Raw genomic sequence first — 11,158 nt, 5'->3', positions numbered from 1 at the left:
CTACGACAATTAATTCTGTGGAACGCTGGTAGTCCATAATAAAACTGGTGTTCCTGTAGATTCAAATCGTTATGAGTCATTTATCAGTAGAAGTGGCCTGTCCTGCGAGAAAGAGGAGGGACAAGAGAAAGCGTAGGAATTTATCCGAAAGAGGTTCATCCCGGGTTACCGTGGCCCTGCCACGAGGATAAGGAACCTGTCCTAGAAACGGACGGTTCTTTACGAGGCTCTTTTACTCCGATCGATCGGGGTTTAGAGCTTTTTCAAATCTGTCCGCCATCGCAGCGGCTCTCCCGGCGATTAATCAAATTCACGGATCTTCGACTGCTGTCTCAATGAGCGCATGAACAATCGCGGGCCACTCGATCTTTTCTGAATTCCACGAATGACTCGTCGAGCGACTGCACGATGCATTGCCCCTGAACGGAAATCACGAAAAGTTCGAGACAATTTATTAACTACAACGGGGAGATAGATCAATCGTCAGGCTCGTTGTCCACCATCTTAACGTCTCTTTCTTTTACCATCCTTTACGCGACGCGCATGAATTAATTCGATCGCGTGCGCTCAATCGGACCGCGTCTCTCGGCTGTCTCATAAATTTGTCGAAATTCAACGGAGGAGGAAACGCGTCCACGAAACTGGTATGTAACCTCATCCCGAAGCGCAGTATATCGTCGTCACATTCATTCGCTGTCTGACTGTTAAACGTATTCCTTTTGGTTAAACTGAAATAAGATATGAGAAAATAATCTCCCGGGGAATCGATGAGTATTAGGTTAATAAATATCTAGGGAGGAAAGGATACTGTGCCGGGTGCATGCACTCAGTGCCAAAACTGTAAAGTATGGCTCGTCCCGGTTGGAATGTTGTCAAAATGAGTCAGGTGGGATTTAATGCTGAGATCGTCAGGTAGGAAATTCTGAAAAGGATTCTCTCGCTAGGTTCCTTGCGAATTAATCACATGGAAAGAAGTGAAAGCCACAGCGGCGGGGTTTGCCTCCGGAGTATTATCTGAAGGGTGGAGGGGGGAGGGAGGGAGCTGTAGAGGAGTTTGGTCTTGGAATATTGTCTCGAGGGAAGCCATTATAATGGTGCTCGTGCTCAAAGGAGTAAAGAGGAATAAAGTCATTTCCCTGTTAGTTTCATGTTTTATTAATCCTGTCTTAAAACTTCGGTTACTTCGAGAGCGTTGATAATCCGGTCGAAAATGTTTTCGTCAACACTTTTTCTCATCACTTTTTCAATGAATTTTAGACTGATTCTTGTCGTCTCAGGTCTCTCTACTCGATTTCAGATTATAAAATGACGAACCACTCGAACGGATGAAAAGACGATCGAGAGGCCTGGCTGCTGGTGGAAGGAGCTTAGTTTTCGTCGGACTCAATCATAAAATCGCTGAGTTCATCTCTTCGCTTTGGGCTACGCGTGCTGCTCGGAGTTAACCAGATATCTGGCCCGACGAGAAACTAATAATAAATAATGCAGGTCTAAGACGATTTTCTTGGAGATACATGAAAGACGAGGGAGCGTCTTGGAGTTTCACTGGGCGAGGACAAAGCGCGAGGGTTGACGAGTTCCGAGGGAAACCCTTTTACAAGTTGGGAAATGTGACTCGCTTCGACGGAGTCTTGGCGATACAAAGTTTCGCGAGTCCCTGGGTAATATTCGCGTGATCCATCAAAATCATGGGAGACAGTCGATGGTTGCCCGTTTTCTCCCCTCGTCAAAATTTGTCTTCGTTTAAGCCAGCGGGACAGGCGAAATTCGACGGTTCTACAGATTTTACCGATGTTTGCCTTTCTCTTTTAAACCGGATAAGAACGGCGATAAAATTGTACAGAATAGAAATGCGTTCCTCGATAAACCGTCCATCGTTTCGTAACCGTCGACACGAGCGATATTCTCGTTCTTTATGGTCGTTTCCCTCCAAACGATTTCCCCTCGAGTCGTCCCGGAGTTATGAAAACACTTTCGGTACCTCGCCGAGAGACGACGTACAATCGTAAACGAGATTTCTCTCTCTGTTACCGTTCGTTCATCCGCTCGGTTCAATTTTCCTTTAATTATAAACGTCAACCAGGAAATCAGACCCAGGCCGTTTATTCTGTAAATACGCAGGGGTGAGTTAATAATAAATACACAATGACCACTTTATTCGTTTCATCGAACAATATTACACGTGAATTCATTATTTCGACGAGCCAGATGCATCCTCGTAATAATGCTTGTATAAAATGTCGCGTACTTTCTGAGAAACCTGACAATTGATGTCTTATTTACAGCGGCTGGTCTGACGAGACACGTGTAAATGGAACCGAGGCTGAGCCCGCAGGAGGGAAGGAACGGTTAACGTTGAAGCCATTATCAACGAAGCAGGCTGCCAGTGGATAGCTGTACGGCGAATAATACAAGGGGATCCGGCTAATCCCGGAAAAATCCGTCGTGAATGAAAGCCTTTCTTCTTCCTTTCATTCACCACTCGATACTACCTGTTACGTATACCGGCTTTTCACTATTTCTACCCAGTTATCGCGTCCAGGCTTGTCCGTATACTCGCTGATAAAAGGTTACAAATCGCGAAATAAACCGTTCTCGCCCTTCGATGGATCTTCCAGAAGACACCCAATGATTTTAACGTTTATTTCCAGTCTACATTTAAAGAACTATGAATTATTATTAAAAAAATGTTTTAATCTGTAGGACTTCTATTCCTACACATAAAAAATCTGCATTCAAAGAACTATGAATTCTTATTAAAAAAACGTTTTAATCTGTAGGACTTCTATTCCTAAATAAATTAGCCTTGGTTGATGAAAACTCTTTATTCAAATATATTCATTCAACAGAACTCGAATCGCAAAAGAAATCCGTCTCGGTCCAAGCCCGACTGCTCAGACTTTTCTTTATTCCATCGAAGGCCGTCAAATGTTTATATTAACCCTTCCCAATCCTCAAAGTTTATCAACGTTTTCGAAGAATCGATCATATCCTCCTCTCTTCGAAATTGTTCCTTACAAATCGCAGAATTATTTAATTGTTAATTATTTCTGGCTACTATTTCGATCGTTCATAGGAGAAATATCGTAAGTAGGGAGGGGAAATGGGATCTAGGAAATGAACAGTCGCTGGGCAACCCTTCTCGGGCGACAGAAAATAATGTAACACCTGTAAAACGCCCTGGGGATTATCCGCTGCGGAGCGGCACGGAGGTAGAATAAGAACAACCGTGAGCACCGGTGTAGCTTGAACGTCGTACACGTATATTCAGCATGTTGAAACGATAGCTAGCAGGGAAAAAGCGCGGCCGCGTTGTGGTGGGAAAACTGGAAGGTCTGGCTAATCCATGAAAAATCCCTGGTGAACCAACAACTCTTTATTCTACCTTGAAAGGAAACATTCTTGTTCCGAGAGAAAAAATTATTTTTATAAGTAGAAGCACTTCGGAGATGGAATCGTTGCACGTCGCGTTTTATGTAATACCTTTGGTTTAAATACGTACTTCACTTGGGAAAAAAAAATTTATGCATTATTATTTGTACATTTGCCCAAAAGCAGTCAAAATTACTTCCTTGGGCAATCTAGTGTTAATACAAGAAATTTGATTTCGTGTCAGTTTTTTTAATCAGTGATAAAGAACGCGTAAGAACGTAAATGCTGGGTTTAGGAGCGGCAAGGGAACGCATCAATTCTCTAGTGGATGAGCTTCAATCAGCCTTGAAATTCAACTAGTTCGATCCTATCGTTCTGTCGGTTCACCATCGATTGGCTAGATGAAACACGATTACCTGGACGCACGCCTGTTGTGCCTGTGATCGCGCGGACCTTGAAATCCCATCAGTTGCGGGTTTTTGGTTGATTCGCCGCCCGGATCGGAATTGTTTTAACGGCCGGCCCACCGTATGCGATCCGAGCTTACGGAACAGCTATTACAGGAATCCTCGCGGGCGGCCGTTACGCGTGAATCTTGCTAAACAGAGATCTGAATTTGCCCAGCATTATGGAGCGTTAGAAGTTCTGTGAACGGCTCGAGTTACGTCGTCGAGTTAATATTTTTCTGTATGAAGCGGAAAGAATTCGTTGAAACACCGTGGCTTTCATGGGAACAGGAATTTCGTGAATCTGAGGGACTTTATAATCCGCCTCTGCCCCCCCGGAGATGGATATTAACGTCGAGGGGGCCGTGTAACTTTCGCTGTTACGGACAGATTACATTCTTTATCTCGAACGCGATACGCCGGATTTAAATGAAATTTAAATGAAATTCCGCTGCTACGCCACTGTCCCTGATGAAACTTCGTATCATACGCTTGGCCGTTTTAAAATCGTTTCAAGATTAACAGAGCTTCGAGTGATCCTGCTCGAAGATTGACAAAAAAAAAAAAAAGATAAAGATCAAATCGTTGAGACGTTGTTCATGAATTATTTTTATATAATCATAATTAATCGTAATTTTATATTAAAATCAACGATTTTATTAATATTTTCGAGTATAATGTTTTACGCTTTTTAAAAGTGAAGATAAACGGTGAGAGTAGATTCATCTTACGAGAAGAATGCATCATGTTCGAGCAGAATTTTCTGAAGAATGATGGCTGCAGCGAAACAGAGTGGTTATCGGCGCGCAGGCTCTCGCGAGGTGAGTAAAATATAATACGCTCGAGGGGGCCTGGGAACTGGCCGTACCTCTACCTATCCTCCTTCTATTTCTCAATCTATCCTCGCCTATTTGGCTCGATCGGCCTAAGAAGCCGGCGTTCCTTGTCAGATCCGGCATCGATTCCTAGGATTTGAATGCTTTATAGTCCGGGCACGAATTCTTTACGTCACACTCCGTCGGCTTCCCCGAAATCTCCCTCCAGCCAATCCCAGATTCGTCCGTGAAGCTCCGCGAAAAATTCTCTGTTTCCTTTCTGATAGGATCGAATACAAACATTTATTAAAGAATTATTCGAATTACACAGTCTGAATTATATAAATAAATGTGCAAAGGTGTTGAATTGGCTGTTTCGCGTTAACCACCCTTAAAGCTGCTGGCTAATTACTTTTTTTCCTCTCTGGCCGTTGGAGTTACGGTCAAGTTCTCGAGGTTGCCGCAAACGAGACTCATTTAACTCCGACCCCTGTCTTTTACCGCGCCTCCCTTAGCCGGTAGACAAGCTCAAAGATCGGCGTCTGTCAAAGCGGGGTACGAGGATCCGGCGGCGATGGTAATTCCCCTTTGAAGGGGCGTGAAATATTTATTCGCGTCGCCGATCGACTCTGTTCTACGCTAGACGTCGAAATAAAAACGACGCGGGGACGACGACGACGACGCCCGCTCGGGTAAGCCGTAACTCGATTCCAATGCGGCGAGAAAGTCAGGACGGTGCAATTTGAATTAGCGGCCTGTTTAAAGAAACTCCCGACCTTTGTCCGATGAATTTTTAAACCTGATCCGGGTAAAAGCTGATGAATATTGAACGGCAACTTTCTGGGTAACTGGAAGTTTGTTTAATGAGGGGCTGATTAAAGTTTCAGATGGAAACAGGTGACGCGACCGCCGGACAGTCTTCCAGGGCACAGTTTATTAGATCATGAATTGATCCCTTGGGACATCGAAATATTTACTTCACACAGGAAATGAGTCCCGGGTATAAAATAACCGTCTCTCGTGATTAGTCTGCACCGAGGTCAATGCTGAACTACTGTTTCCACGTTTTTCTTTACTTTTATTTGATGAGATTGCTTCGATTCAATCTTCGTCATGAATACTGACTCACTATGTACGATAATCAATAATAGGAAATAAATAAAATACGTCACTTTCCAATATCTAATTATCTTGGAAATTGGTTAAAGCGTTTTCATAAAAAATAATGATTTTTCTATGACCGGGCGAAATTCATGCAAACCTTTGTCTTCGCGGAAGGGTCGTGCACTTCCGTTGGTCTGGTGCGTCCTCGGGACACGAAGTAAGTTCATTAACGTGAATGAGATGTTCCCCTGAAGAGGAAGCCACTTTCATCGGGGAACGCCTCGTACCTCGAGGACGCCTCTCAAAGCCTTCTTATCGTTGCTTTAACACGTCGTTACATACAAGGGGAACCTCCGGCTTGTGTACCTGCAAAAGTAATTCGCCGCAACTTTTCTAATCTCCCTTAACGTCAGGTTATCACGCTCCCAGCCGATATTTATCGATTCGGTGGACCAAGTTTTTGAACATCTTCCTTAATCGAATATGCAATGCATATTCTTGCCCATAGAATGCATTCTTTATATTTCCTGCACGTCGAACTTTCCAACTAAAATCCGCAGTCTGATTATAAATATAAATAATAATGAAGCTATTTTTTAATCAAACTAAGTAATACAAATGCAATAAATAAATTGTATCCTCTGGCAGTAAATTAAATCTCGATCGAAATATTTTATTTATAAATATAAAGACACGTGTGTGTTTTCTATTACTTCCAGCAGGAAGTTAAATTTCGATCCTGTCAAAGTCCGGGCACGAATCAAATTAAAAAAGAACTATTCCGAGCTGAGAAACTTTTCGAAAATTCTGGCGTGCATCGAGCGCGATTCGAAGCGTAGGAAAGTTCGTAAACGATCGCGAAGCGATTTTCCCGAAAATAAAAGTTTCAGGTTGTAAGACAGCCGCCCAGCGGCGCTCTCGCCACTCGACGACGCGTGTTCCCGATTTAATTTTAGCACTTACGAACTCCCAATCAGTCCACTCGCGAGTTCCTACGAGGCTGCGCCTGCACGCGTGCGGAATCTACGCCTCTGATAGTGGTGACGTTCCGATGCGTAGAAAGTGTCAAAATGAATAATTTAAATGAATGAAATAATCGAAATAAATTTCGGTGCCAGTCGCTTGTCGACTTGTGTTTAAAAAACAGTTTAGGTAAAAAGTGTGTCATTTTTCGTCTATTTTGGTGAACGTTTCGCAGCACATATTCCACGTTTCCGAAGGAATTCGTCTTCCGAACGAAAGATGATTATTTTATTTTGAATTATTGCGATTCCTCTTTGCGCCGTATTTCGACGAGCGTGGACGGAGCCGCGTGTTCCAAGAATATCCGCGTGACACTAGGCCCGCAAGGGCAGCCGAAAGTTCAACATCCTCGGCGAAAGCGACGCTCGTCTTCCCTTAAGCATCTCTAATCACTCCGAAACGCGAGATCCCCGTTTATATCCCCTAGTCTCGGTGAACTCCGTTAAACTCGAAAGTCAGCTGGAAAACCGAAAGATAATTCATGCCGCTGGACACACGGTCGCCCTAATGGCGGCGGTATCTCGTCAGGAAGGGAAAACTTTCGTGCGGATTCAGGCATTCTCCCGGATTCAATCCCTGTCCGCGGTTCCTTTCAGGCTCGAGAAATCGCTCGGCTGAAAATCGCGTTAGGAACGTCGGTAAACGCGTCACGTAGCCCGGCGAAACTTGGTTGCTGGTGAATGAAAAAAAAAAAAAAAGGAAACGGGGGGGAAAAAGGCGAGAAGAGGTGGGAGCGAGGGGGTCGGGTTAAAGGAAGAAAACGGACGTGTTATTCGGTCGACGATCAAGCCGCGGATGTAAATTACGGGTATTCATAATTTAACGCTATTGAGTGCTTTTAAACGCACGTTAAAGCTGGCCGTCCCGCGGGTTTTATCGCACGCCCGCGTAATCCGGTTTGCCACGCGTGCGTGCCACGTTTTTTCCACGTAAATTTCGTCGAATGATTTTCACACCGTGCTAAAATCGTTCCCCTTTCCCGCGGTGCATTGCCAGCCCGATGAATGGGTCAAATTGAAACCCCGATTTACCACCCCTCCCTCCGCTCGGTCCCGGAGGGCGAGGGGGGTCTCGTTTACTACGAGTAAACTTGCCTTGCCCTTTTCCGTTCTGTAATTCGTTTGCCCTGCTAATTATTGCCAACAGGAGAAACTGCTGTTTCGAGGAAGCTGGAATTTAATTAATTAACTGCGATTCGAAGTTACTTCGATATCGTTTAATTAAACAGATCGCAAACTTGGCACGTTTTTATACGATTGCTTTAGACGAAACTTTGAGTTCAATGTTGTTTATTCAAGTTCTGTTTCTATCGTCGTAATTCTTATCCGTTCGAACTCTTTGTCCGACAGCTTTGAACGACTTCGTAAATCATACGTGGCAGAGAATTTTTAACAGAGGCTGTTAGGAATCGCGAGCTCGGAGCGAAGTTTACCAACAGCAGAAGCGTTCTATTTAGAGCGAAAATAGAGCGTTCTCTGTCCCTCTTGCCGCGTACGTGCGTTCACCCAAGTTCCGCCCAAGAATATCCCGCTGGAGGACACCGTGGACCGCTTTTTCTCGCCTCGTAATCGACGTTAGGCAGCGAGACTGAGATCATTCTTGCTCCCTAAGACAGTCGGCCGTGTCTCGACGCGACGATGTCGCACCAAGTGCGAACTCGGTAGCCTTGACTTTCATTCCGGATGCGAACATCTTGCAAGTGCGATTCTCGAAACTGTGCAGAACGAAAATGTGACGCAGAGATAAACGTCGGTGAAAATGTGAAGATTTCGAAAGTTCGAGCCAGTCGATCGATTTTCCATCCGGTCCGAACCACCGGAAGTCGCGTCGAAGAATTATTTTTACCCAGCGGTGACAGGTCTTGATTCGTGTCCAGACCGTTGGAAATTCATTGCCACGGTTTCCGGTCGGACGATCGAACAAATGTCGAGGATGCTGCGACTGGAACTGGTGGGTCTCGTGCTGCTGGCCTGCACCCAGATACTCACGGAGCACCGCGATTTCTACGAGCCCAGACCGCAGTACGGTCACTACTCGAGGTTCCACGACCCTCCGGAACGCGTGACCAGGGAGGTGCGCGTGAAACAGGGTCGTCTCCGTGGGATCGTCGTCCAGCCGCGGACCAACCACGACCTCCAAGCCGTCGACGTATTCCTCGGTGAGTTCTCCGTCTCCAAATCGATCGAGCGAATCAAGCTGATTGGATCGCGTTTATACGGGTTAATAAATCAGGCCACTAATTAGCATGCGATTAATAATAGCGAATTTATTTCGACACTCGTATAAAACAACTGTTGGTAATGTTGCGTTGTTGGACGAATTCGGACGGAACGAAATAGTCGGTGAGCTCGGAGCCAAAAAAGTCTCTGAAATGACAAAAGCTATTTCTTTGACAGTCAATTACAGTACTGGTGTACATGAATATGCTCTGGTCGGTCAAGCAGCCATTAGGACAGGTGCCCTAGGTGCGCCGTCAAACATGTCGCGATTACCAAGTACTTGAAATTAATTTACAAAGGCTGAAAATTTTTGTGCAGGTTACACATTGCATATGAAAAAGAATTATCATAGTCGGTGAGTTGTGCGTTAGGACGGGGGTGGTCGGTCAAGCCCGGAACGGTGGAACGGGTTCGATTCCGAGGGTCAATCACTGCTATTGAAATCCGATCACAATCATCGTTTAACATAGGAAGTTTCCAAGTTTCGGGGCCAATCACGCGGCGAATCGAAGCCCGGCAGACTGCGATAACACAGAGAGACCGACGCGATTTCCACTTTCCTGCCGATACGACGAAGTTTGGTCAGCCGGTCGGCGAAAGTTTCTCGCAGCTGCATCAGCTTCTCTCCTTCTATCTGTATTTCTCTTTCTCTCCATACGCGGCATTAGCTGCGATGTATCCGAGCCCCGATACGTCAAAGGGTCCAAAACGAGAAGCGCGCATGCTATTTCGGGAGTAGACACTCCCCGTCTATGATCCCTGGTCGCGTGCGCGTGCTGCCAAAGCGAAATCGAGCGGGTTTCTACCTTCTTGGGTTCCCTGAGAGCCCCTGACATTCCTTGGCACAGGATCCCGAGCATTTCCGTGCATGCTAACAGTTCCGCTTTGAGAAGCTACGCCGAGGAAGATCCAGGCAAATTAGGAATAAGGGTGTCTTTAAATTCTACGTCGAAATGATAAAAATCCTGTTTTCGTTCGAATAAACTAAACTAGAAAAGTTACATTTGATAATAGCATTTATACTGTTTAAACAGTTAATAACTCTGATGCATCAAGTACAGTTTGCCAATGAGTTTAACTGATTAATTATGCAAAAATGTCAAAGCTTAATATTATGATTCAGCTGCTCGCAATGGCCAGCTTTGGCGCTTGCAAATCATTACGGACGCAGAGTTAAAGTTTTGAACCAGTGCTATTCAGAATTGTAAGAACAAACTTAATTAGCTGATGGAACTAGCGTATTACAAGGCAAGCCGAAATTAATGAAGTTAAATTGAAACTCGCAGCAATTTTCGTTATTAATTGAAATACAGTTGTTTGCAGTCTCGGGTGTATTCTATTTCGGCTTTTATGCTAAACGCCGGACGACCTCCAGGCTAGTTCAAGTTTCCCAGAGAGATGTAGCTTACTATTTAAGCCAAGAGACGTACGCCATCAATCGTTTTATACGAGCCCGTCCTGTAATTAGTAATTACATTTATAAATAAATGTTATTATTATTTGGAATATTTCGTCTAAATGCTAAGCTCTTAATTCCTTCTGGAAGTGGCTCGGTTCGTTTCGAACCCCTCAGAGTCGAGTGTCGAACTCGGAAACTGGTTGAAAATTGACGCTGGTCGTCCGAAACGAGTGGACAATTAACTATCACGCTCGACGTTTCAGGAGTGCCTTACGCGGAGCCGCCGGTCGGCTCCTTAAGATTTTCTCCCCCGCGATCGCCGGAGCCGTGGCGCGGCGTCAGACAATCGCAAGAATTCGCGCCGGTCTGTCCGCAAGTGGTGCCGAACTTACGGGACGAAGTGAAACCGGTCAGGTACGAGTACCTGGAGAGGCTGTTACCGTACTTGTCGAACCAGAGCGAAGACTGTCTCTACTTGAACATCTATGCGCCGCACCAGCCCGAAGGTAAGTCGACCGAAGTTAATTGTTTCAAAGATCGGACACAGTTTCTGATCGGATTCAAGATTCATCGGAAACACTGTTTTAAATAACAGTAAATAACTGCATTTACCTTCATGTATTTTATTTAAGGATGTATTGGCTATATAGTCAATACCAAAATTTTATGTACCTTTGAAAAACGCATTGACTACAATTAAAAATAGTGCATTTTTCTTCTAATTTCGATATTTAATGAGTTAGGTATGATTATTTGGCATTTTATTGATGTTGACAAAAT

At 44.7% G+C, this 11,158-nt stretch overlaps 1 protein-coding gene across 4 annotated transcripts in view; it reads left to right on the top strand.

Moving 5' to 3' along the window:
- Positions 1 to 6,736: 6,736 nt before the first annotated feature.
- LOC108622014 (uncharacterized) overlaps positions 6,737 to 11,158 on the top strand; it is a 68,690-nt gene continuing 64,268 nt past the window's right edge. For 2 of the 4 annotated variants that reach the window (XM_026811167.1, XM_018019646.2), the window contains exons 1-3: positions 6,737 to 6,889; positions 8,110 to 8,918; positions 10,642 to 10,884. In XM_026811167.1, the coding sequence (XP_026666968.1) occupies positions 8,684 to 8,918; positions 10,642 to 10,884 (478 nt within the window). In that variant the 5' untranslated portion in view covers positions 6,737 to 6,889; positions 8,110 to 8,683. Of the gene's footprint in view, positions 6,897 to 7,906; positions 8,919 to 10,641; positions 10,885 to 11,158 lie in introns of all 4 variants that reach the window. The other 2 variants (XM_026811165.1, XM_026811166.1) reach the window with 2 other exon arrangements.

The sequence above is a fragment of the Ceratina calcarata genome, unplaced genomic scaffold (genome assembly GCF_001652005.2).
Source record: "Ceratina calcarata isolate Rehan_Ccalc_2016 unplaced genomic scaffold, ASM165200v1 scaffold197, whole genome shotgun sequence".
Lineage (NCBI taxonomy): Eukaryota > Metazoa > Arthropoda > Insecta > Hymenoptera > Apidae > Ceratina > Ceratina calcarata.
Note: the sequence above shows the minus strand (reverse complement) of the source record. Positions and strands in the feature narration are given on the sequence as shown.